This window comes from Helicoverpa zea, chromosome 19, assembly GCF_022581195.2.
Source record: "Helicoverpa zea isolate HzStark_Cry1AcR chromosome 19, ilHelZeax1.1, whole genome shotgun sequence".
NCBI classification, from domain to species: Eukaryota; Metazoa; Arthropoda; class Insecta; order Lepidoptera; family Noctuidae; genus Helicoverpa; species Helicoverpa zea.
The window spans coordinates 4,689,356-4,717,126 of record NC_061470.1 but is presented as its reverse complement, the minus strand read 5'-3'; the positions used below and the strand labels follow the sequence as shown (position 1 = coordinate 4,717,126).

Here is a 27,771-nt window from a genome sequence, read left to right as displayed (position 1 = left end):
TGGCCCTCTCGCAGCCGGCCGACCGCTCCGCCCGACCGATTCACACTTTTTTATTTTCCCACCGAACGTAACCACCGCTGTGACATCCCCATTTTCACACAAAAGCCCGCTCTAAACGCGAACGCGACAGCCCGAACCGGCGGGCCTCACCGCCATCTCCGCTTTTCGAACGATCCCCGTCGACACCAAAATGGCAGGACGAAGGGTCCGGGGCCGCGCGCGAGTCCGCCTCTGACCGAGCGATGTGGTTCCTCAGTGTCTCGTTATATAAATGTTACGCAAGTTGAGCTCGGAGTGGGCACGACGAGGTGCATCTGTTGTTACACGAACTAAGTCCCGTGCTGTGCCGGAGCCCATGTAACCCGCGACACCACGCCACTGCACGGTAAGTACCTCTAAGCCTGATTACTACTCGCCAGGTCGCGTAAGCCAGTGCAACATTATCGTAACAACAAAGGCATCAGGCCACTGCTCGTTAATGGTAATCGCATTCGAGTTTCGCTTTTATCGATCCAATCGTTATCCGGACCGAGTGGAAATTGTTTTGTATTTCCTCAACGAATAAAGGGAGGTGGGATATTGCGGTTTAATGGGAAAGTAACGAGGTGTGTGGTTGCAGGAGGTATCATGGCGCTGGTCTCCTGTCAACAGCACTCGGTCGCATGTGGGAGCTCGTATCGATCAATCTGCTTATTGTTTTTGGAAGCTTTCTATATTTGATGAAGTTCGTAATATAAATGACCTTCTCGAAGTTACACGACCTAATATTGTTATCGATGGAATATTTGAAAAGTTTGTGAAATTGGTATAGGCTTACTGAGCTATTTCAACGGTATGTAGTTAGTGGTTTAATTTGACTTGTCGATAAATGTATAAGCGCATGTATTGTCAGTGGCGTTAGCTCCCTGGTTATAAGGCTCCTACTCACTTTATGATGAAAGAAGTACCACACACTTACTATTCTAATGTTGCAGAAACGAGAATCGTGTCCTTAGAATAAGTACTGAAAGGTGTAAAACAGCGTTTAATATAGTTCAAGCTTGAAAGCAAAAAATAGTCTGAGAAACGAACATTCACTAAGAGATCTATTTAGAACACCCTATCGTCTTAAACCTTAAGAAATATTGGAGACACCCGTAATACGGTGCATGAGCACACATTTGCTAATAGCAGAATAGTCATTCTCAATATTAGACAGACAGAAATGTCCCAAGAGACTTTAAGTCGCTAGAGACTGTTTGGCCATCTTTCAGCTATTCACCCCGAAAGTTATTGAATCTAGCTATACCCAGATCCCAGACTTATTGGCTACTCAAACGTCTGCCCAAAATGAGGCCAATAAGATAATGCTTTAGTTGTTTATTCAGTCTTGGGAGTAGACCAATTCGGTTCGGTAGTGGTAACTGGTAAATATATGGAATGCCACGCCCCCTCAGTTGGCATCAGGCCGACCGCTTCCCGCGCCCTCCTTTTTATTCTTCATGTAGTTTTTGTACTGATTTCATATAAAAAATAACCTAGATATGAGACGGTAATGAAACTTGGCGCTAGTAGCTCTAGTTCCTCGTCTTGTGCGCGGCCTTGGATGTAAAGATTAGATGTATTTTATTTATCCTTCTTATGTTGGTTATTTGTCGAAATGTTTCATATACATATTAACTCCTTCATCTTAGTTATACTTAGAGCGATTATTTGATCTATCAAAGAAACTTAGAAAAATATTATCTGTAACTACCACGGGCTGACATGACTACAATCGATTCTTAATTTCAAACGTGACTGACTGTTTTAAATTCTTTTTTCAGTCATGACTATTTAAGAACTTTGATTCTATATTCAAATCTAAGTAGTTGTCTATAATTTAAGTTGCCTCGTTGACATTCTTTTCATCCAGCCAGTGGGAAAAACGCCTGATTCACACAACCCCACCTCCCGCCATGTAAAAAAAACGAAATAAAAATGAGTGGACCTCATTCATAAATCGCGGCACCTGTGAACGAGTGAGTGAATTATTTACGATCCAATCTTCATGGCTACTAGCACTTAGTTTGGGAAAATGTTGCTCCTCACTTGTATATCCAATAAACGAAGTTGATTGCACTTTAACGTTTGTCGCACCATTCTTTACTTGAAAAGGCTTCATCTTTGAAAGCGATGGCTGTTCAATTTTAAGAGATCTTGGTTCCTTTTTGAAGCGAGTTTCAGAATCTACTGTTTCAGGTGATTAGAAATTAGCATTGTTAGACTGAGGGATTGATTTGCCAACCTTCAATTGATTGTTCCGTTGATTAAGATTATTAGTATCTGTGGTACATTTATATTTCTTCTGTATTAAAATTATGGTAACACTGTTGTCTATTGCCAAGGTTCTCTCTCTTCGCCACGTTTTCTTTGTGTCCTAAGTTATATTAAAATACTAAGTAATAATGTACGTAAGATGTAATATTTTCTGAGTAGAGTTATAGTTCATGAGACATTAACTACCTGCGTAACTTTTTTGTGGGGTTTACGCATTGCATAAGTAATGTTTGCATAGTTAGCTGAAATCTTAGATGATTTCAGTTAAGCTAATCAGTGTGCGCACATAAAATCAGAATCAAAGACTAAAAAATTAATTCGGGAGGTACCTGCACCGCATCGGTCGTGAGGAGGCGCCCGGGTGTCACCATTGTGCGGACAGCCCCGAGGACACGGTGGACCACACAGTCCAGGTGTGCCCCGCATGGGAGGGGCACCGCCGGGTCCTCGTCGAGGCTTTGGGCGGCGGCGACCTCTCGCGTCCGGCCCTGGTTCAGGCCATGGTCCGGGGCGAGAGGGAATGGGATGCCGTCGCCTCCTTCTGCGAAGCGGTCATGCTCGAGAAGGAGGAGGCGGAACGCCAGAGAGTTCGCACCTCTCATCCCGGCCGCCGCGCTGGACCAGGTAGACACCATGGGCGCCGGGTGTCGCGAGATGACTCCCGGCCACCGTAGGCGTGGGTCTGTGGGCGGTGAGTTCGGGTGGCTCATCGTCCCTCTGTCTTCCTAGACGACAGACCCGTGTCGACGGCGCGCGTTGTTCCACGCGCTCCTCAAAGAGACGTCAGCAACCCCAGCGGGGCCCAGCAGGGCCAAGGCCTGCCGGGGCTGCGGGTTGTTCGAAAGAGATACCGCGGCCCTGGTACATAAAAGGCCTATGACGGAACACGACGATTTTAGTCAGTAAGAGTCTGACACTCCCTCACCGCTGCTAACCCACAGCGGGAGGGGTCATTTGATGATTTTACGTCGATAAAAAAAAAAAAGACTAAAAAATTAAATCGGTCGTTGTGCCGGCCTCGAGTGAAATATTCAGGGACTAACACGCGACCCGCGGCTTACCACAGCCGACGTCACATAATTGTGTCGTATCTATAGTTTATCGTCATTCAGATTCACGAACATGTTTCTCGGTAACAAAACGTTTGAATATATTCCAGGATCTCATATTCTGTATCGGTATCGCGACTTTTAAGTGGAATATGTTCATCGTTTGTTATATTTCACCGTTCATGTTCCTTATTTTATCGCTTTACACGAAACTGAAACATTTTTGTTTTCCACAAACATGAATTGCGACTGTTAAAAGGATTTAGTATACCTAGCCCGTATTTATTTTATAGCATTTCCGCAGCAGTAAATAAATCAGAGAGCCTCATTTGGACGCGAACCAAGATACCACGAGCTCCAAGTTGAATCGAGATCATTCTCCTCGCAGATACCTAAGTGTCCTACATAGGTATATCAGATAAATCCTCGAATACAGATGTTTCCTCGAAATTACCCTTTTTGAATAGCCTTTAGATCATTCAAAACACCTTCTTTGACAAGTTTCTTAAACCCCATTCAAAAATTCTTTAGCAATTTCTTATCTGACACAATCTTTTCCGTCTTTGGTCGGACAGTTGGGAAAAAAGCGAGTATCATGATCCCCCCCTCCTCCGGAGCCATTAGCGTGGTGGAACACGTCAGGAATTGATCGATTGTCGCGAAGACATCTTTGGGATGTTTGAGCGTGAATGCGGTCGTATCTGGCTACTAGAGAATTTAGGTTCTTGCTTCAGATGAAATGTAAGGCTGTTATTGTTTGAGTTGTGCACAGGATTGTTATAATACGAGATTTAAAATGGTTGCATTTTTTATAAAATGATGTTGTCTTGTAATCGCGTTGCTCGACTAGGATTTTAGGGGAATGATAATTCCTCGGAAAGTTGGAAAGCTAGATAATTATTTGTTATGTTATCTACTATTGGATTATTGAACTAGTTAAATAATGTTCTTTGTTATTGTTTAAAAACGTTTGAAGGCTTTACTACACTTTGTTCAGTACCATTTCAAAATCACAGACAATACAGAACACCCAATAAACCTGCAGGCGCACACACACATCTGCATTCAGCCTTTGTTTACAAACACGGCAGAGTTTCACAGAAAATACGATATATTAATTGAATCCTCGGAACTGACCTTGCAAGTACTGACCGGTGCGCAAATTCAGATCAGTTTCAACGATGCATCCTGGATCCTGGAATATAGCGTTCGTCCATGAACACAAATGTATGTCAGGGGCACGCACTAAGCTAATTAACGACTGGGATGATATTCTGTTTACTCTCACTGACACACGTGGGCGGGCAGTTCGAAATTCGAATTTGTGATTTCAATATCGGTGATTTATAGGAACGTTTCGTTTCGCGCGTCCAGTCTTGTAAATTATGCTAATGGTTGAAATAAGATACTAATTACTTGGTAAATGATTCGGCATTTATCTTTATTGTTTAGCTGGTAAGTTTTTATATAAAATTCGCTGAATTATTGATCTTCTGGTAATTCTCAGTTCGCGTTTTAGATCACATGTTTCTTTGTTACGTTGTCTTAAAGCTTCCTGCAAAAACAAACGGATCTTGATGAAACTAGGCAGTAGGTACATATAATATGGATAGGATATACATGAGAATATAATTATTGTACTGGCATTCGTCAATAATTATACACGGGGCACCGTCGTCCGTACGATTCTAGCGGTGTCGCTCGGAAAACCCGAATAGAAAGTCCGCCAGTGAGAAAATTCTTGTACTTTAGATAGATCCTTTACAAGCAAATGTCCCAGTCTAGACGTCTAGAAGTCTAGATATTGCTCTTTCATACATTTGACGACTTTAGCTTAGAAGTTTGCTCTGGTATTGATTATCTACCTATGTATACTAATATTATTAAGCTGAGGGGATATCGATTGCAAAACACTGGTTTTTACGTCAATGACTCATAATGAATTGGTCACTTATACACCTCTTCAACGCCGTCAACCCCTCGTTAATAAAAGATCTACAATTGTAGCATTCTACTAAATAAAACTTTATTACTTGCAGTAAAAGGAAACATGCACTTTAACCTCTATCTATACCGTAGTTATCATAAGTCTATAATTAAAACCATTAACTACAAAATAAAAATAGAAACTCTTTTATTTAAAAAAAAAACCACAACTTATAATTACTACTCAAACACCTCTATTGCGGCATATAAAAAGTAATCATGTCGCGAATTGCCAAGTTTGCCAGTTTGCCATGCTTGTCCCATCGCAACTTGGCACGTACGTCCAAGTTTTGCCAAGCCGATGGGAAAATTACAAGTTATGGGCGTAGCGTGCGGCCCGAGTGCCACTTTGTCGTTTAGATTTAAAATCTTTTGTGCCAGTACGTGTTTCGAAAGTTCCTTTTTTGAAATTGTGTTTTCGGAACTGCAATAACGTGCATGAGTACCATACTCATTGTGAATATTGCATTTTTATGTAATGTTTTACTGTAGTACAGTCAACTTCAGGTCAGTGGTAACAGTTTAAATTTAAGTATAGTTTAATATCAGTTTAAGTATAAAGTCTACCATTTTGTTGCAAAAAAATTAGATAAATGAAGAATCGTTCGATCAATTTTGTGCAAACTTCATATCAACCATCTACTAAATAGCGAATCAAGCCTACATTGCGAACATTTGGTTTGGATATGTGAGACCGTTCTTGAGTTATAAAATTGTAAAGAAAAGTGGCATTAATTTTTATATTTAGATATACTTACTACATGATTTAGGTGAAGTTTTTTGTACGTGACTGTTTGTTTCCTGAAGAAAATAAAATAAAATAAAAAAAGAAATTATTTATATCCTACTTAGGTAAGTTAGTAGTTGTATCATTGCACGATTAACAGAAAAAAAATTTTGAAATTGACAGCCAGTCTTTACAAAAAATCGCGATTATAATTATTTATAAATTCTCTTCTGTAGCTTGAAGTCTGGATTTGAGATACTATTATTATCTATGTCAATAGATTCGCCCACGTTTTTGTAGAAATTAAGAAGTGGGTGTTATGTTACTCTGCCTTTCTGCCTACGTATTTCAGGATCTAGGTAATTAACTGATGTTCATGTCTGTAAGGCATCAACAACATAATACAGGGCCTTGTCAAAAATAGCTTCAGGGCACTTGAAAAAGTCAATACTTACTAATATGTACTTACTAATAATATATGAAGCTTGTTTGGTTGAACGCGCTAAGCTCAGAAACTACTGGAACTATTCAAAAAGTTCTATGCTATACAGCCTTTTTGTCGAGGAAGACAGTAAGGTAATTTTTGACCGCCATAATATTTATTAATAGCTCGGTCAATCAATTACAACACCTTCCTCATTTTCGATTTTTTTATTACAAACTCGTAAAAAATCTATTTCACACCAAATCTTTCGAAGACAGAACAAGTCACACTCTATAAACCAAAGCCTAAAACCAACAAAGTCTCTCGAACTATAAAACCAATCATCTCTCTCTATTGTTTTTATCGATAAAAACAATGTCTATTTTCACTCAAACGTTCGGTAGCACCTCTAACCTTTGGGGACATATGGGAACATCAAACAGTTTGCCACTAGAGTGGTTCGATCATGATTGATATAGTAACGGTAATAAACCAAGCTTTTGATATAATCATCGGCAAGGATATTAAGCCCTGACCTTCACCTGCGCAGAAGTGATTTATTGGTTTATTGCCAAAAGTGTACAGTGCGCAAAGCGATCCCCACTCTTCCGCCGAGAGCTCATTATCCGTGCCGATAACTATACGTGCTTGTTATTAATATTTAAAACCTCTTTAAAAGAAGAAAGAGAAAGAGAGTCAGAGCCTTGCCCTGACTTCGTCCACTGGACTGGGTAGGTATATTGGTCTTTCCCTATCCCGAGGTACATAAAATTATTCTTAGCTGTCGTATAAAGTATAAGTCCTGTAAAGATAGTTTAAGGTATTTTAAATTAAAAAATAAAAATCAAAAATTTAAAAAGGTTAACTAATTTTGATAAACGGAAGCATGTTAAGTATGTGAAGCTTGGATCTAAAAAGGAAAACAATAAACACATTGTACATGAGTGGCTAGAATGATGAAGCCCTGCTTTTCATCTTTTATCGCCTATAGTCTTATTGTTCAGTGCACAACAACACTGAAAAATGATTTCCTTAGCCAGTGAAAATGATACTGCTTAAGATTTATATTATTATCAAATCAAACAAAATCAACTACGATTCAGCATAAAAATTCAATAAAACGTAGCTTTCTCATCACTGGCCACTAGAAGCTACCTACATCTCCAAAGATTCATTAAAACTACCGATTACATAATTCCTCGTAGACCTATAATAAAAGGCCTATAGAATTACCGCATGAATCGAGAGCAAGGGTAATGCCAGACCATGCCCAATTTCCCTGCCAAGGAGTCTGGCATACCCCAGGGGTGGGGGAGAAAAGAGGGGGGGGGGTATGGGGTCGAATCAGGTCGGCGCACTCCGCCGTCTTATGGCGTGGAGACAGGGCGGCGTCGAATCTACAGCCTAAGGGTAGCCACAGACGTACGTAAACAAGCGCCGCTATTACCCACGTCTGTGATAGACTTTATGGGTGTAGTTGTCTCACAGTTTTTGATTTGTGTAGATGTTTTTTGGGTATGCATTTATAAGTTGTTCAGTTCGGTGGGTAATTTTTATGCTATACTTGATATTATATTAGCATCACCTTTTCATTTTCTGAAATCTATGCTATTAATTGATGCGTAGGTAATCTCAATGTCACACATTAGGTACCTAAATTCGTTTCCACCAGCGAACTTTCTTCTTAGCCTGAAGAAGCCTGTCTTCTTCGAGAAATGAGCTATCTGGGTAATGAATATTGGATTTAGCAGTTCCTGAAATTGTCGTGTTCAGAAAAACAAATGAACTCTTCAGCTTTATGAAAGAAAGAAGATCCATTTATTTACGAGAATCACAGCACTTTCAATGGAGCATTTATAACCTAACAGAGGTTCCAATATGGAGTTTATCATAAACGTAGGTACGATACAAAAAAGCCGATGCTTGATAACACTGTATAGCTTAGTGTAGGGTGATACAATAGATAGGGTGATACGCAGGCAAGAGTGTCAATAACATGCACTATTAAGTATTCACACTATACGATACTTTAAGTATTTTTTAAACAGGTAGTTTGTGACGATATCCGTTACAAAACTATCACAAGGAACTGAGACTTCAAGCTTCTTTTTACCCGACTGCCAGGACGGGTAATGATTTTTACCATTCAAAAACAACAGATACGCTACAACTCAGAATTTAGTTACTAACTACATGTCCTTATTTTTTAAACTGAGTTCTCCAAAAATAAGGTTCTTAATTCAACCACTATATTTTTGAACAAACTTAACCTCTGATCGAGCAGTTCCGTCCGCAGTCAGTTTGTCCGATTAAAAAGCAAAAGCTTTTATTTCTTACTGGATGTTATTATACTTATTTAATAAACCTTCCTCTTCAATCACTCTATCTATTAAAAAACCGCATCAAAATCCGTCGCGAAGTCTTGAAGATTTAAGCGTACAAAGGGACAGAGAGGCTATACGATATATACTATGTAGTGATGATTTAGACCTATCACAGGTTCTTACAAAATGTTAATTTCACACTACACACTACACGGTTCAAAGTGGTGTGCGTTATGGAGAAGAACCGGCAAGAAGCTACATAGAGACTCGTTTCAAAAATCTGCCCAGCATCACATGTATCTTATAAAAACCATTGCCTACAACCCTGAATACTTTTATTTTATAATGACGTGCCCAAGGTCAGAACTCCTTACAATACATAGTTATTTAGATATTCATTCACCTCAGTAGGGCTGTACTTACCAAATAATCGATATCTCGTCGAGTGCTTTCTTTATCGACTTGATTGTTAATCTCGTTAATGTTAAAATTGCATGGTTATTTTATATTGGGTTTTTAATTGTTTGATTTATTTTTAAAGTATGTAGGTAGTAGATGTTTTTTTTTATGTTAAACTGTGGTTCACGGTTGTAATTGTATCTGAAAGTATCGGGTTTTGGTGGTATTGGAAAGACTGTGAAAGTTAGAAAATATATTGGAAAAAATGTTGATTTGTCTATTGTATTGTAATTAATTGTATTTTTGGTTTTACAAGTTAATCCAAACAAATATCTGACTATGACCATCTCACAACTTCCAAACTTGTCGTGTGGGGACCGTAAGCGCTATAATTTATCTCTAATCTTTTAAAAATCAATAATCAAATCATAATAATATTCAAACACTGTAAAACACACAGTATCGACAGGTAAGTGTTGTGATTAACTGTCTATCGATATCGATACGTAGGTCGCCTTTATCGAATGACGTCAGCGCGAAGGGCGAGCATCGACTCGAATTTAACATAAAATCGATAAAATATTCCTATGTAGTTAGCTTGATAAAGGTTTTTGATTTCATAGCGATTGTAAATTGTTTTTTGTGGGTTACACATACCTATTTGTTGAGTAGCTTTAAGTAAGTAAGTACCTACGTTTTGTCTGAGTAGGTAGTTCAAATTGTGCTCAAATGCAAAGATCGAGTTAATAATTCCCTAGTTAATTTTCTACTGATCATCCAGGATAAAAGTTCTTTACGTCACATTTGATTCCATTTCACGCGTAATACAGTTTTTCACGAAATCATTTGAACATACAAACTTGCACATCTTCATAGTACCTAAGTACATATTTTTAGGATCAAAAAATCATTGTTTGCTTTTTTTATGTACATACCTTTCTGATTACCGCATATTCTTTTAATCTTCTGTTAGACTAATTACTTTATTTTGATACGTTGTATCTTTCGGATTGTCTTCCATCAAATAATCAGACTCATCAGATCAGATCAGACTGTTTTAAAGAGTAAAAAAAAGTCTTAGAGTTATCGCTAAGTCTGCCGGGGCTGCGGGATTGTTCGAAAGAGATACCGCGGCCCTGGTACATTAAAGGCCTACGACGGAACACGACGGTTTTTAGTCAGTAAGAGTCTGACACTCCCTCACCGCTGCTAACCCACAGCGGGAGGGGTCATTTGATGATTTTTGACGTCGTTAAAAAAAAGACCTATCGCTAAACTGCATATCACCGAGACCTCATTGACATAGTTCGTGGCGTTATAAGCCCTAATTATGTTAAGCAGTGCATAATTACAGGCTTTTATTCATGAAGCAAGAAAGAGGCAGATAACAAAAGGGTTACAGCGAGAAAAATAAATTGCTCAGTTTGCTCGAGTCAAACTGATAATTTTAGTTTTCGTAGCAGGCGTAGTCAGTCTGCTACGAACATACTACGAGTGCTACGATTTTAAACTTAATAATTTTGATGCGAAATGCGAATCATCAGTATTGCTATGACGCTCCCGAAGGACTTTACGGCAGCAGTCAATATTATGTGCCTGCAAAATTATATAAATGGAGGGTGCGTTTGTTGACCTAGATACTTTAATATTTATACATGACTGCTTAATTAACAATTCTGTACAGAGTGGTTACAAAAAATCTCAATCTCAATCAAGTTCAAGCCGATCACAAGATATTATTTCTACTATGTATACCTAAGTCTTTTTAATTGTGACTTTTTTATTGTCCTACGTTTAAAGTAGCAATGCAGCCAGCCTTTTGGGTATACTACCGGATGACAGCGATGAGGACCAATTTTTCGTCGCCCTTTATTAGTTTTAAGTTTCTTTTTATGTAAATATAGATGTAGTTCAGTAAGTAGGTAATTTTTATTTTTTGAGCAGGTTTTTATATATGTGTATGTTGTCAATAATATTACATGTGACTTTTTATTTACATAGAAAATGAGCGGGTACGGCACAGGCATGTCGGGCGGCGGCGACACTGACGCGCTTGCGCGGCGCTTGCGGGACGCGGAACGCCAACGCGCGGACGCGGAGCGCGCACACGCGGACGCGTTAGCGCAGCTCCGCGCGGCTCAGCGATCGCCGGTAGACCAGCACAATGTGGAGCAGCTGCAGTCTAGGGCTAGGGAGTTGGAGAAGAAGGTACCTATACAAGCTGTTGATTTGCATGCGTGCCATAGTCAAGGACGTAATTATACTAATGATTGTCAACCCAAATCAACAAAAAAATTGGTACGAAAATTTTTGATTTTAATTTTTTTTTCGGAAATTCGTCAATGTCACCTACCCGTTTTCAAACTCGGCACGTATGTTACTGGCCTCAAAACCGTACTGCTCCCTCACACAAACGCAAACACCAAGCATACGCAACGATTATTCATTAATTTCATTCATAAAATTGGATTACTTCTGAAATACTACGACATTACAATGACAAAAAAAGCAGTGCATATTAGCTATTTCTCGTCCACTGTAATTCCAATCGATTATTTACGTATTTTATGTCCTCCTCCTGAAGTATGGCACAAATGCAAATCAACACCTTGTATATTATGACATGTATTTTTAAGATAATTGTGAATAGAGGTGGAATTTTGAACAACAAACTGAAAGTAACATTTGCAATTAGTTTACAAGCAAGTTGGCAGATAGCTTTGAAATTGATGGAAAATTATTATACGTATTTGTTTTTCTTTTATCTAACTAAAGATTAATCTCATTTGGGAGCCATCAATTTCGTCTCTTCTAATGTATATTTTTAGTAAGATCTAACACCAACACAACTTACAGGCGGCACTAGAAACAGTTCGATGCGAAGAGCTGCAACTAGAGTTATCGGCGGCGTTGCGCGCGCGCGGGCAGGGCGGAGTCACCACGTGGTCCACCCAGTCCGCGCAGCCCGCCTCCGAGATCGAGAGGATCATGGCCAAGATCGAGCAGGACAACCGCATCCTCGCCGAACTCGAGCACACGAGATCCACTACACATGGTGAGGGAGAACTGCTAGAATAATGACCCTGAATGTACCCTGTAAAAAGATGACCAAAAATACCTCTTAAACGTCTCTTAACCCCTCTCCCGAAAATACCTCTTAACTGATTCTGAAGGTTTCCTTAAGAGAATCACTCAAAGCTACAGATAATAATGTTAAACAGACTATATGTTCGCAGGTATCCAATCAAGCGGGTCAAACCAGGCGCTGGGCGACTACCATTCGCCGACACCATCGCCGCTGCCGCACTCGTACACAAGCACGGCGGGCCACGTGGCCATCTGTCAGAGCAGCACCATGCCCACGCTGTCCTCGCTGCACGCCACCGGCCAGTTCACCGCCCCCAGCTCTAACTCCGTGGCCTATTCCATGAGCGCGCACAACCCCACCTCGTACTCCAACCCAGTGTCCGCCTACTCCAACACGTACGGCCTCCCCAACACACACCAAGTCACCTTCACGAACCCAGTCACCGCGCCACTCGTCAACAACATCGGACAAATCTCCAGCACACTAGCCGGCTTGCAGAGCAACCTTCAGAACTTAACCGGCAACGTGTCCTCCCTGAACCTCGGCTCAGGCATGAACCCCGGCATGACAGGGACAATAGCTGGCACCGGACTCACAAGCTGCTTGAACAATGCGCAAACCAATCTATCCGGCGGACTCACGAACACGCTGGGAGGATTACAGTCGACTCTAACAAGCGGGTTAGGCAACGCCCTCTCGAACTTGACTGGAACGCAACTCGCAGGACTAAACACAAGTTTAGGCGGCACAAGCGCTTACGGAACTGGGACGGGGACGTACACTAATCCCCTTCTCTCCGGCGGACTCGGAACAAATCCTATGAATATAAAACTTAAACCTCTAGATGAAATAGACCTTGGTCTCGGTAGATATGGAAACACGGCGGGAGTGGGGCGGGTGGCCACGCCGGTCACGCCCCACCAGCCCTCGTGGAATTTAGGATTAGATAACCAATTCGGAACTGATAGACTAGGGGGTTTAGACTCGGGATTCAGCCACGATCGGAACCAAAGAGCTATAGCGCGGATTATGCCTAATACCGGCTTGGAAATGGAAGGTGAGTGAAATCCAATTTTCTCCGTGCTCTTTGGTAAAGGAGAAATGTTTTACAATGCACTTGTTTCAGTTCGTAATTCGTCACATTATATGAACGGCTCCTCGGACATGGTGGACATGCTGGACATACCGGGGAAGGGTCGTTGTTGTGTGTACATCGCACGCTTCTCATACGACCCCCCTGAGTAAGTGGACACTTACACAGAAATTAAATACGAAATCCTTCCAGACATCGTATTAACACGAATAATGTTTTCAGGGTTGAAACTGCTGAAGGGGAGCTGTCAATAAGTGCTGGCGATTATTTATTGGTATGGGGTCCGCCAGATCCCAATGCGTCCATGCTTGACGCTGAACTGTTAGATGGGCGCCGTGGACTCGTGCCAGCAAATTTCGTTCAAAGACTGGTCGGTGACGATCTTTTAGAATTCCATCAGGTGATAAACAGTTTCTCTTTTAATTTGTTCCTTATTTTTAAAACGTATATAGAAAGCATTTTAAAAATAAGTGACAAATTGCCAAAATATTCCACTTACGTATGTAATGGGAATGTTTTGTTGGCTTGTAGGCTTGTAGGCTTTGTAGATTAATGAGAGTCTAGGAGTGATTATGTTTTGATGGTTAATTAATTTTCATATGTACATATCTTTATTGATAGAATCCAAAGTAACTAAACTTTATTAAGTATAATTTTACTTTTAAAAAGTGAAGTTATTTGGTGGGTAACTATACCTTTACCTTTTGGGGTTGAAACCCTCGAGCCGTGGGGTCCAAGTGCTCATCTGCTTTTTAAAGATCTGGCAAAGCGACTCGCTGGAGTCAGCATCGAGGAGGAGTTTTTTGATGCCATTTTACAATTGTTTTTAGTTGTACCTATATACAAATAAGTTTATTTTTAGGTCATGTAAATATGTGTATTACCCTTAATTTAAAAATAAAAACGGGCCAAGTACGAGTCGGAATCGCACACGAAGGGTTCCGTACCATTATTTAGAAAATGAAAAATTACGTTTGTTGGAGCCCCCCAAAATATTTATTGTATTCTAGTTTTCATAGCGTTATTGTATTTGTTGTTATAGCGGCAACAGAAATACATCATCTGTGAAAATTTCAACTCTCTTACTATCCAGTTCATGAGATACAGCCTGGTGACAGACGGACGGACGGACGGACGGACGGACAGAGGAGCGAAAACAATAGGGTGTCGTTTTACCCTTTGGGTACGGAACCCTAAAAATTGACAAATGCGAGTTATTTGGTCAAACTGCCTAGATTAGACAAGAAACATATTGCCAGGATTACTAGAGAAAGAGTTTCAAGTACCTTTCCGCGCACAAGTAAATGTGCATCAAGGCAATGATCACTTCTAGACAGGTTCTCTAGGTCTGAGTGTTGTCATGTGAGCCGCGAGCGTTATTTCAATGATCCGTTAATATTTTCATACAAGGTCCCTCTTTGCCCTCAGGCGATAATCTCAACCCTGAGAGACGTGGATGAGGCTACAACTGCGATAAGTGAACTGTCTCTCAGTCGAGACGTCGCTCGCTTAAGCGAAGTCGCTGAACTAAGTGAAGGCCCAGAAGATGACGACAATGGTAAGCATTCACACATCAACATCCTCTCATAGAATTCAAAAGCACGAATTTTAGATACAAACAGTACTTTATAAACAACTTAGTAATTTTTACAAAATTTTTACTTTTATTAGATCTTTTACGAAGAGATTTAGACAAAGTCTAGCTAGCAGTAAAAGAATTTTAGAATTTTTATTAGGTATTTTTGATAATAATCCAGTGAAGGTTTACATTCCGCATGCAACCCAAACGCATCGAGCACTTGAACTAACATAGTAGTTACGAGACAATCATGAAGCTTCGCACAGAGACTCAAACAGAACGCCACACAAACCACCTGTGACGGTTGTTACAATCATTTGTCTAGAAATAGTTCTATAGTCGAACCTTTGTCCCTTCCCTGTCCCGTCCCTGGACTTCGCTGCACGCTTCTTCGCATTGTCACGCACTTCGCCTGCCTGGCCGCACTCCTCGCGATCTGCCCTCGGACCTCAACAGCCGAGCTGTTTTTCTCGTCGCTAGTGCCGGCGCCGCGGCAGCTCACCCTCGAGAGACAGCTCAACAAGTCCGTGCTCATCGGCTGGACTGCCCCCGAAGGCGTACAGCAAGCCAACATCGAGAGCTACCACGTTTACGTCGACGGAGTCCTCAAAACTACCGTCAAGGCTTCAGAACGCACACGAGCACTCGTTGAAGGAGTCGACTCCAATCGGGTGAGTTGTTACAATGTTCATTAGGCTTTTCTTATACGTTTCTGCAGTAGTCACTCTACATGTTACCAGTGAGCACAAATTCATTTAGTTGGTCGTCGATGTCATCGTTTGCTTATAGATTTTATACTTTTACTTTTGGATTCTTGTGATGTTGGGAAAATTGCAATCAGGTTTATGGTTGTTTTGTTTGTGAAGCCGCATCGCATCAGCGTGCGGTCGGTGACGGTGACGCGGCGCACATCGAGGGACGCGGCTTGTACAATGGTCATCGGCAGAGACACGGCCAACATGGGCCCCACTTGTGTCCGAGCGAGCGGCGTGACGTGCTCCCAGGCAGTCATCTCCTGGCTGCCGGCCAACTCCAACCACCAGCACGTCGTCTGCGTAAACAATGTTGAAGTAAGGACACGTTACCCACAATGTCACCATTCATCAACAGAATAGACTAGATATGTTACCCTCGGTTACAGGTTCGAACAGTGAAGCCAGGAGTGTACCGCCACACAATTACAGGTTTATCACCTAGCACTCAGTATCGGGTAACTGTAAGGGCTAAGCACTTAAGAGCTGGTCCGCCACAATCAGGGATTCCAATCGAAGAAGCTCCTGGGGCTTACACAGACTTCAGGACGCTGCCCAAGGGACTGCCAGATCCACCGAACGAAATAATGGTACGTGGAAAGTAATAAATCCAACAATCAGCATGACGTGAATTGAGCATGCTTTTTGGATCCAACTTATACATCTTACACTCACATTCCTTGCTCGCTGATGTTATATGTATCTATACTTAGTCAGGAATCAGATTCTAACAATCACACAGTGGATAGTGGAAAATTATAGAATAATTATAATTGACCAATGCTTTTCAAGGCAGTAACTTTAAAAGCGTTTTTAGCACGCACAAGGTAGCTTTCCAATGCTCCACGAACGTGTGATAATACAGTATGAATACTCACAAAGACCGACTGATACACCCCTATTCCTTTCAAATAATTCACAACCTCAAAGCACACAGCACGTCTCGAGGAAGTCGCGTCAATCGCAACCATAAATCCAGCTCCAGGAAAATTATCTTGACATACCCCAACGCTCACCTCGTTGTTAGCTTAGCGCCCCCATCCGTATTGTCGGCTCCCCCTCGATGTGGCTTAGTTCAACGTTGGCCCACATGTAATCAGAGTTGAAACCCAATTGGCTTGCCTCACGAATGTTGGCTGGATTGTTGGTGGTGATTGGTGCGGTGTCGCAGGTGGAAGCGGGACCTCAGGACGGGACCTTGCTGGTGACTTGGCAGCCAGTCCTGCGTCCGCCCGCCTCGGGCCCGGTCACTGGGTACGCTGTGTACGCCGATGGCAAGAAGGTGACCGACGTGGATTCTCCAACCGGTGACCACGCTCTCATCGACATTGGCAAACTGATCGGCCTCAATCCTAAATGTGTCACCGTAAGTATGGCTGTATGGAGCTTGATTTGGCTATGTGAACGCTATGTTAGCAATATTAGATAGATGGTGACGTTTATCTAATTGGTAGAGTTATATGTGTTTGTTTTTTTATGTTGACGTTTTTTATTGCGATTCCCGTTGTTGTTTTCAGGTACGTACAAAGTCTCGGGACAGTCAGTCCAGCGACAGCGCGCCGACGCCGATACCGCCGGCAGTGCTGCGTGGCGTAGCGACTCGGATGCCGCGCGGCCCGGGCCCGGGGCCGGGGCCCAATCAGCAGGTGCCCGGAGGGTACCGAGGGGGCCCGGTACAGCGCCCCCAGCCCTACCAACACCACCAGCAAGTCATTGAGCACGATGAGAACCTCTCTGACAAGGAGATATTCCCCACAGTAAACCGCCACGACCAGCACGCTGCTCAGGTGACCAAACACTTTTTATTTAACTTGTCTATTGTCCCTTTATGATGTTGGTATTGATATCGCTATGTCTGATACAATGGAGTCTTTGTCCCGACAAATTGGCTTTAATTATAAATTTTAAATGTCAAAATTTTACATTGATTCTTTTCTGTACTTTCACACATCTCGTTGGATTTTTATTTGCTACCCGAATTGGAATTTTGAAACTTTTGTCAAAATTAACTTAAATGTTAACTGTGTTGAAATCAATGTTGATCGGCATAGCACTTTGTCTATATTTGGTTTGCAAATCAATGTTGTACATTTGTGTGTAACGTCAAGTTTCATTTTGCCAGTTTATTTCGTTGAGAGGTTGATTAAGTATTTAATATGTGCTTTATATTTTTGATTTTACTCTGATAATTTTCTTCGTCTGTGTCTTCTTAGCTATCATTATAACGATCAGTGTCATATGCTCTCTTCTAGCGCGACAAACAGTCTGTGGTCACAAGTTGTCTCATCTAGCCGACTTCCCTGTTCACGTAGCGTACCTGTTCCAACCATTTCATGTACACAGACAGTTCGTCGCGTGATATCGGTGTTGCAAACTGCACTCTTTATACTATCTCCTGTGGTTCTGTCGCTGGCATCTTCTAAATGTCCAGTATTTAGTTCTCTGCCAACGGTTTCACGACACGACCACCGCGCCATCGACTATAGCTATGCACTCGGCTCGATCGTTCAAAATTAAATGCATACTGCTTGCGACTAGATCAGTAGTCTCTAGTGCTATTGGCCGATACCCGACAACGCACGACACATACAGATACAACTTAGAACAGATAAAGAGCTTGTACTTTGTGACACAGACAATATCATGAGTTGTATCATGCCACTTAGCCTAACCTAACCTCGCTCACATAACTGTTATACACCTTTCCATAGCCTACGAGTGGATTCGGCACAGGCCTCCTAAAGAGTATATTCGACAAAATAACCCCTTCGGTAAGGAATTTTAACACGTCTTTTCATATTTATCATTATTTATTTAATTCTGAAGTTTACACGACTGATTTGTTTAGCGTTCTATGAATTTTTATTTTAATTTTGGAAGCGTTCATTTTGTGTTATTAGTTATGTAAAATATTTTTTATTTATTTTCCGTTTTGAATTTTTATTATTATACACAGTGTGCCCGTATATTATACAAATAGTGTCATAATACTATAATATTGTAGCCATATAATCAGCATATGAAGACAATATTTATACTTTGAGTATGCTTTATATTTATCTGAAAGTAGACCAAAATATGTAGAAAACAAGTATAACTAGCTAAATGCATATCTATTTTATATAAAGAAAACTAGGTTTTTGGAATCAAACTTCTGTTTAGCGGTTGTACGATTTTGAAAATACATCTGGATAGAGTTGGAAATAACAGTTAAATCGAGCTTTAATAGCGAGGGATCGTCTTAATATTGCTGTAAAAGAAACCAGTTGATGTACCCTAGGTGTGGTCAATTGCGTTTAAGAAGATTTTCATGACAGTTCACAACTCATAGACATACATCACTCATGGACATTCACACATCATCCATATAAACGAATCGTGGAGAAATTAAATAGTCGCGAGTCTAGCGAACGTCAGATCACGTCGAATGAAAGCCGATCGCTTACACGGCAGTGAACTTACCTTTCCACTTCAGCTTCTTGTACAGGCTTCACGTCTTGCTCTAATGCCTGATAAACTTTACCTTACGATAAGTACTTTTTAACTCACTCTTAAATCAGCTTCTATTCAAACGCTTAATTACCTTTCCGTATAGTGTGTACTTCTATTTGCTTTAAAATTAATTCAATAGTTCAAGAAAGTAAACACAGAGTATGAAGCAAGGGACACGACCAAAATATTGCGAGCACCATAGTCATCAATATCGCTCATATCAGCACGATCATTACCTCACTGTATTATGTCGTTATAAAACAACTGTGTATATGATAAAATATTGAATGACCATGTGGTATTAGCAATCGGGGATACCGGCCATCGAAATCACTAAAGAGAGCGCGACGGAGCTGGGTAGCGAAGACGAGGAGGCGACGCGCCGCCGCCCGCAGGTCTGGGATCTCTCCTAGCTGTCTCATCGATGTGCTCTCCACGTGCTAGCACTACTCACTATGCTGTCTTTCTCTCAATTCTGTACGATCTCCCGATCACGAGTTTCTGAGTTTCACTTCTCGGTGTTCTGTGTTGTCATCTTCACTTGTACGTCCTCGATGTCCGCGCACACACGTCACACGACCCGACACGGCCCGGAGCCCCGTCCTAGGAACTAGGCCACAGAGCACTCGATACAGACCACACTGGAGCATGCTCGCGCGTGTATGTATGACTGTTCCTGCATGCTGTCTTGGCTTCGACGCGTCCATGCCGAACACTCACTCCTCTCACACACCTCCCACACTTCAATGTCTATATGTTAACAGATAAGGTATTCAGTTTCTGAGGGGACATCGGTTAATGATACGATTTTTCCGTTATTGTTCAAGTTGAATTTTGAATGTTATTTATTTGAACTTGTGACAAGCACATTTGGAACCGACTGTTTATGATTATGTCCGCTATGAATGATGTGGTTTCAAGTGTAAGCGCTGCACGCTAGCTTTCGTTGTGCATGGGGGTTGACTAGAGCTACAACGGAATGACTTGTTTTTCTTATCGTCCAAGGAGAAGGTAATATTTATATCGCTTTGAGACGCAACGCCAATGAGGTTAATGGCTATGAGCTTATTCGATTGCTGTTGGCTTTGTTATGGAAAATCTAACCTTATTAATGTGTTGGTTCGTACGGACGTCAGCAGCAACCGTCCCAACCAACGCAAGCGTCGCAGCAGCCTTCGGGTCAGCCGTACCCGAGTACACAAGCCTACCATGGCACGCAGCAACCCCAATATCCACCAGCCGGCCAGTTCCAAAGTAACCAGGCCTACCCCGGGGCGGGCGGAGTCCCGGGCGCGCCCTACCAGAACCCGCCCCCCCGGAACCACCACGAGCGCGGCCGCCCCCCTAACCCGCACCAAGTCGGACACCACAACGAGCAGGCATGCAAACCATCTTACTATCCACTGTTTGGAACCTTCTGTAGTGTTTACCTTATTATGACTAGTTATATTGCCCCTGGACTAATTAATTTATAAATTTTCAAGTTTTATGAGTTGAATAGAAGATCCCTTTTCATTGCTTGATGAATTAGAACAGCAACCTATTGCAAAATAAGACCCAATACAAGTTCTAATCGATACATTATTCCTGCAGCAGCAGCAACAGCAACAACAGCAACAACAACAGCAGCAGCAGAGCCAGCAAGGCAGTAGTATGCAGTACACGGCCCGCGGGGGCCCAGCCGCAGGCCCCCGCGGGCCCCAGCCTGGCGCCAGGCACGCGCAGGCCCACCCTCAGTCCAAGAGAAGCCGTTACTTCATCGCCCTGTTTGACTACGATCCTCAAACTATGAGCCCGAACCCTGATAGTTGTGATGAAGAGTTACCATTCAGTGAAGGAGATACTATCAAGGTTGGTGATACCTATCGTCAAAGATCAATATACACACAAGTATAGAAAAAAAATATACTGGAATAGTGCTCTCCTAGCACCAGCAGCCTAAAATGGGGCAGAATTTGAATTTTGTATTGAACATGATGTTTTCCTTTAAAATGAATTTTGATTAAGAATGAAGTCTTACTTACCATTATCTAACAAAAAGATCTCTTCCACTGTAATAAAAAATTGTTCTCATCCCTCAGGTTTGGGGAGACAAAGATGGCGACGGCTTCTATTGGGGCGAGTGTCGGGGTCGCCGCGGCTACGTACCCCACAACATGGTGATGGAAGTCTCGGAGCAAGAGGTCACAGGCCAGCCGCCCAAGCGGGGAGACCGCTGGGCCGATGCCTACGCCAACCAGCCAGTCAGACGCATGGTCGCTTTGTACGACTACGACCCACAGGAGCTCAGCCCTAACGTCGATGCCGATGTAAGTATCATCTCCTTCCTCTTCCTAGCTAGTAATTCATATTTAGTACTAAGTTCTATTTTAAAAATGTTACCACCACTGACAGTAAAATAAACTGCACATGATATAGAATCATCATTTTTGTTAAATTGATATTTGATTAAGATGAGAGTGATGCTGAAGGATTTAACTAGCATGTAAGTCTAGGAGCTCAGACAGGTATCTACTGCTGAAAAAAAAACTGTCAATCTTTACTATCTCGATTTCTTCAGTCACTGTTGTAGCAAAAGACTTCAATGCTGTGTTAACTTGAATATAGCTTTTAATGTGTACATGGATACTTATCTACTAACTGCTTCAGACTAGATATCGTGTCTATATGTATCAGTACCCTTATGATCTCTCTAACTTTTGATTTCGTCTATTTTGTTGTAACCTGAATCAGTGTTCTTTCCCCTATCTTTCTATCTTTAACTTAACCTTCTTATTCAAAACTATCTTTTTCAATATTCTCCTCTTCGATCTATTCTATAACTGCTATGAACCCTTACATATCTTTCACAATTGATTTTTTGTCACTCAGAAACTTTTGCAGGCTGAGCTGAGCTTCCAAACGGGTCAGATCATTCACGTGTACGGAGACATGGATGACGATGGCTTCTACATGGCTGAGATCGATGGCGTCCGTGGCCTTGTGCCGAGCAACTTCCTCGCCGATGCTAATGACCAGTACGGCGCAGCTGGACAGAGCAATCAAGGTAAGAAGTTACATTTTATCGTACTAGCGACTATATTTTTCTTATTTACCTACGTAGTAAAAGAGTAGTAGGTGGATACAGATTCGAATTAAGTATTTAAATCTGACGAATAAGCAGATACATTACAAATTCAAATCATATAAAATTCCAACCTAACAAAAAGTAGGAAAGCATGAGTAGCGCAGACAATTCTTAGCATGGGATATCAAGCAGTGATATTGGGTGCAGGGGTCGCGGGCATGTCGGCAGCGGGTGTTGGCGCGGGTCGCGGGGCGGGACGAGGCCGGGGCGCAGGACCGTTGCCCGGGCTCGGAGCCCGAGGGCCTCCGCCCCCGCCGCGTGAGAACGTGGCGCATCACCCGCAGCACCAGCAGCACCCGCAGCATGCTGGACAGCCCCAGCAGCGCAATCACCATCGCCGGGCAGGTACGATACCCCCCCCTCCTCAGCTCCTCATCTCTCCCTGAGCTGCCACTGCTGCTCTTGCCCTCGCTCCCTATTTTAATACTAAGCCGGGTCGGTCGGCTCGTCGATGACAGAACAGCGATGCACACGCTTTAGACAAAACCCCGTTAGCGTCACCCGTCACATGACACGATTTAACTAGTTTGTTCCGTCCTGCTTGTCAGTTTCACGTCAAATACAATCAGAACTTTTGATGTTGATGAGTTTTTGAAATTAACTTGATAAAGACCGTACACTGAAAGTAGTGATGATCGAATCGCTTTAGAGATCGCCGAGCCGACCTCCCTTAGGTAAGTTCGGTGAAGACGCGTGTCTTCATCGTTCACCGAGAGCTTTGAGTGTTTCATGTTTGCACCTTGGACTTGCTATGTGACTACTGAAAGACGCTAGCTATTTCGCTCTGGAACCCTCTATCATCTTTCCTGTACACTTGCGATTGCGACGGGACTCGCTCAGCGAGTTTATGTTTTAGATTTTCCATTCCGTTTTGCCTCATTGTCCTCTTGAACATTTATTGTTTACTTTCAAAACAATTCCTCAAAATTCTTGTAAATGGTGTGTTGATTTCAATGATGAAATTAAAAGTCACAATTTCCTTTCCATTCGGTCCTGAACTTAGCCCAAGTGTGTCAGTGATGGTAAAACGGAATGTATGAATGCGAGTCCGGTTGCAATCTACGGAGCACAAAGACTCTTGGTGTACACTTTGCTAATGAACACTCTATCTTGGATTACACAGTCACAAACATCGTTCGAAGAGGTTCTGATTCCATACAACAACTTGCTACTACAAGTGTGTTCTTAATAACCAATCCACACTACTCAACGCCACGTCGCTAAGACTGAGGATACCTTATTTTATTTTCATCTATCCAACTCTCTGTCCTATTATTATGTTTTGTTGGTCATACGGTAACCCTGGCATTTAGTCTCTCAGCGGGTAGGCTGGTCGTACAAATACACGCAACATAATCTCGCTCTGAACCCTCGGGGTGTTCGTGAGGTGTGATCCAAGATTCAAGTGGTTGTCTGTGGTCACTATATATGTTGTGTGTATTGTCTGTTTGCTAGATGCCTGCCCTCCTTCCTCTATGTTAGACCACAACACATGCGCCAGTAATCCAGAACAGGCGAATTCTCAGGTAAAAAATACCGTTTGTAATCGACCCACAAGAATACTTTCAAATATACTATGCAACGATACTAGACGTTTTTTGTTTCGACTGTCACTTCATTATCTTTAGATTTTATTATTTTCACTGTTTCCTTTTCTTCATTTATTTCTTTATCTATACCTTGCGTTTCATTACTACGCTCAGTGTACAGGGCATCTGGTAGTGGCCTCGGTCACTCGTCCACTCGCAGCGTGGACGGACGGTCATGATTACTATTGTTTACACATCATTAGCTGTCATCGCATACTGGACCAGATCAAACAGAGACTAGTACATACATACACTGGCGTACTTCACTCACATCAGATACCATAACCCATTCACCATGTTACTACAATCTGAGGCCTGTGAATGTGGTCCTTGCTAGACGATCGCGTCGGTGATGACGTCACTATAGCAACCTCCTTGACGTTTATATGACTCTTGGCCATCATTGCGTGATCGAATAGTATGTTCTATTCAAGCTTTATGTTGTAGATTAACGAAGCATGACGAATGTACTGAATGAATTGAATTGACCCCTGAAGATTCTTGGCTTCTAAAGACCCTGATGACTGATTTCTTCCAAAGATATATGAAATATTGTGTACCACAGTTAACTGAACTTGTCAGCCATTTTCTTTTTTATATGCCACCTGCTTTGTTTATGGCAATGCATGATTTTTTATTGCACAGTTTTTATACTATATTGATGTGTGTACTATGATACTTTGTAAATAATAATGTTTTGTCTCAATATTGTATAGCATGATACACAGAGTGACTTAGGTATTGATGTAAGTGTTCTTTATTTACCTATATGTAAATATTTTAAGACACGCATTTCGCAATTGATATGCCCCAACATCTCTTATTCAATAACAGTAAATTGATTTGAGATCAGAATTTAATACCAGACCCTTAAGTCTAGGCACCTGTCCCTGTCATAAACAATTGCTTGTTGCATTTGATTCACAATATTGATCACGCTAATTGAACATTGATTTTAATTAACCGTCTTACTTGTTTTGGGGATTGCTTTATTACAAAGCTGTGAGAAACTTGATATTGATAGAAGTGAAGATGATGTTCATCTTCCCCAAAACAGTTAAGACGTTTGTAGCACGCGTGTGTGCAGTCAGTGAGTTGAGTTGTGCGGCACAGGCGAGGGGGAGAGGCGCGGCGAGCGCGGCGCCGAGCACGATCGCGCGCACGAGCGCTGGTAACGCCGGCACGCCCACGGCGCAGTCGCCCGGCGCCCCCGCGCCCGCGCCCGCGCCGGCGCCCGCGCCCGCCTCGCCCGCGCGCCGCGCTGGCCCTGCCGTCGTGCCCGCGCCCAACGTGCAGCCGCCCGCCACCTCCACGCCCGCCACGCAGCCAAACCTCATGCAGAAGTTCTCAGAGATGACGGCGCCAGGCGGGGACATCCTGAGCAAGGGCAAGGAACTCATTTTCATGAAGTTCGGCCTCGGCGGCAAATAATGTCGGCAGGGCGGGCGCGCGGGCGCGGCCTGGCCGCTGCCGTGTGTCGCCTGATTCTGCTGCGGCTCGCTGTGGAACTCGGCTCCATTGTAGAAAATGTTCTCTTGTAGGCCGCTCGACGCGCCGGTACGCGGTACCGCACTTAGGAGATGTTGTACATAGTAAAATTTCAATAAACGCACAGTCTAGTGAATATTCGAGTATTAGTGCTGTCTAATCGCATCCACGGATGGAGTTGTACCACCCGACACCGGCTAGTCGTGTATCCGATGCTTTCAATATCTTGGACTCGCGTCCATTTGTTAGGTTAGATTATGATATCGAGTGAATTGTTTACACATTATTGGATCTGCATTATTTATTATGTGTAGGAACAGTTCGTAAAGTTATTATATTATATACCTAGTTATTACTACACGATCCTTATGGCATAGAATTGTTGTGATTTTCTACGTTACGTTTTTGATCGCTAGCTGTGAGTTACCTGAATGTATCCTAAATGAGTAGTTGAAACTTAAATGTTTATTTCACCATACTTCAATGTAAGATCTAATACATTTTATTAATGTTAACAATACAAATGTATAATAAATAAATTTCAAATAATTCGAGCAATATTTCAAGCACCAGTATGCTGCTGCGACCGTCCCATTGACCAAAAATCGAATCAAAACTATCTGTTAATGAATTTCTATAAACGAAACTTTAACTTACCCATAATCCACTCATGATCAAAATATTACATTGTGAAGACGACGATCGGTTACCGCCGTTGAAGACATCATCATGTCAACCATATAAATAAGTCGTTTCCCTATGTAAAAATACATACATATTATAAAATAAACGTTATTTGTATATCTAAATCCTGTTCATTAAGTTAAATAAATTATAACATACTATACGACAGTTGAATAGACGTAAATCTTGGAAAAATGTAAGTATAGGTGCTTACTGAGATTTGCCGAAACCTAATTGTAATATCCAACTGCTAAACTCAATATACTTACATGATAAAGATATTTTAAATAAGAAGTAAGCGCATTAAATTTATATGCTGGTTCTTTGATTATTCTCGAAATAATAATATTCTGTGATAGTAGACGTGATACCATCTTAATCATTCTTAATATAATACTTACTTACTATACAGTACTGCGTCATTCGTCACCTAACGTGTCTGATCGTGATCTATTTGATTCCTCTATGATGTGAATGTTTCGTTATCAAAGCGTACTTCGCCAGCTTTTTTTCATCAAGATGAGCCATAGAGTTTTATGAAAATGATTTTATTAACAATAAATCAACTCATTAACTAAAGCAATCTTTTTTGGAAATAATTTGGATTCAGAATCAACCTAAGCTTATTTATCATTGAGTATTACATACGGTTTTGATATGGAGTTTTTAATAAAAACAATAATAGAATTTGACTAAATTCTTATCGTAATCTGTTGGCGTGAGAAGCGACATATAACAACCAAGTTAGTGTCGTTTGCACCCGACAAAAGACTGCTTGCATGAAATATTATTACTTTTAGAAAATATATAGAATTCGTTAAAATTATTATACTTCATCGCAACACAAACGTGTTAGATAAACCAAAATATTATAGAAACGGTGATCGTTTCAGACTTTTGAATAAATAATTATATAAAATGATTGATGAAACCAATCGACCTGCCCTATATATCGTAGGTACCTACGAGCGCATTCATAGCGATGTTGAAGGATCTAAATAATATATAAATGTTCTAAAGTTGTTGTTGTACATATTGGTCGGTAAGGTCGCTTGGATGTAGGCTACTTGGACATTGCTCACTCGTACAAGGGATTCTCTTTAAGTCCTTTATATTGCTTCGTATCTATCCAAACAAGTTCTCGTTCTCATGTATTTCAACATTTTCACGTATAAATCCAGATTTAGCTTGCGATTCCTAGTGTTATTCACTCGTAAAGTATATAACCCCACAGTTAGTCCACTACGTAATACTATGTATGTATATTATATCTGGTTGTACATAATGCGTGCGCCCGCGTTCCCATGTTTTAGCTAAGCACCGCTACATATCTACATAATATATTATATGTATAACCCATATTTGAAGTTTTTCTATCATTAATAATAAATAATCTAGTGTTGTTTCCGACACGGTTCGAAGTTGTTCACTTGTTTATATATTGTTATAAATCTGTATTCATATCTTTTATCACATGTGTAACTAAATGTATGGTTATTTATACCTATGAGATAATATAAATTATGTATATTAATCGTGCATTCATGTGTGCATAATTTAATATAAAGAGTTGTATATTACTTATATACTAATGAATTATGGCAAAATCTCTAACAATGTACCAATGAAATATGCTGGAAAATAAATAATACGAATGCCGCTTCTTTATTTA

The 27,771-nt window shown here is 41.5% G+C and overlaps 1 protein-coding gene across 1 annotated transcript; it reads left to right on the top strand.

Moving 5' to 3' along the window:
- On the top strand, nucleotides 1-27,767 carry LOC124639774 (RIMS-binding protein 2). Its single transcript, XM_047177241.1, has 22 exons — nucleotides 1-385; nucleotides 11,209-11,415; nucleotides 12,064-12,262; nucleotides 12,444-13,352; nucleotides 13,422-13,536; nucleotides 13,611-13,788; nucleotides 14,817-14,946; nucleotides 15,448-15,638; nucleotides 15,834-16,037; nucleotides 16,109-16,309; nucleotides 16,891-17,085; nucleotides 17,237-17,506; nucleotides 18,431-18,490; nucleotides 19,517-19,606; nucleotides 20,351-20,590; nucleotides 20,805-21,062; nucleotides 21,293-21,520; nucleotides 22,083-22,257; nucleotides 22,486-22,683; nucleotides 23,794-23,864; nucleotides 24,644-24,673; nucleotides 25,041-27,767. The coding sequence occupies exons 2-22, from the start codon at nucleotides 11,212-11,214 to the stop codon at nucleotides 25,356-25,358; spliced, it is 4,464 nt and encodes a 1,487-aa protein (XP_047033197.1). The 5' UTR covers nucleotides 1-385; nucleotides 11,209-11,211; the 3' UTR covers nucleotides 25,359-27,767.
- The last annotated feature ends 4 nt before the right edge of the window (nucleotides 27,768-27,771 follow it).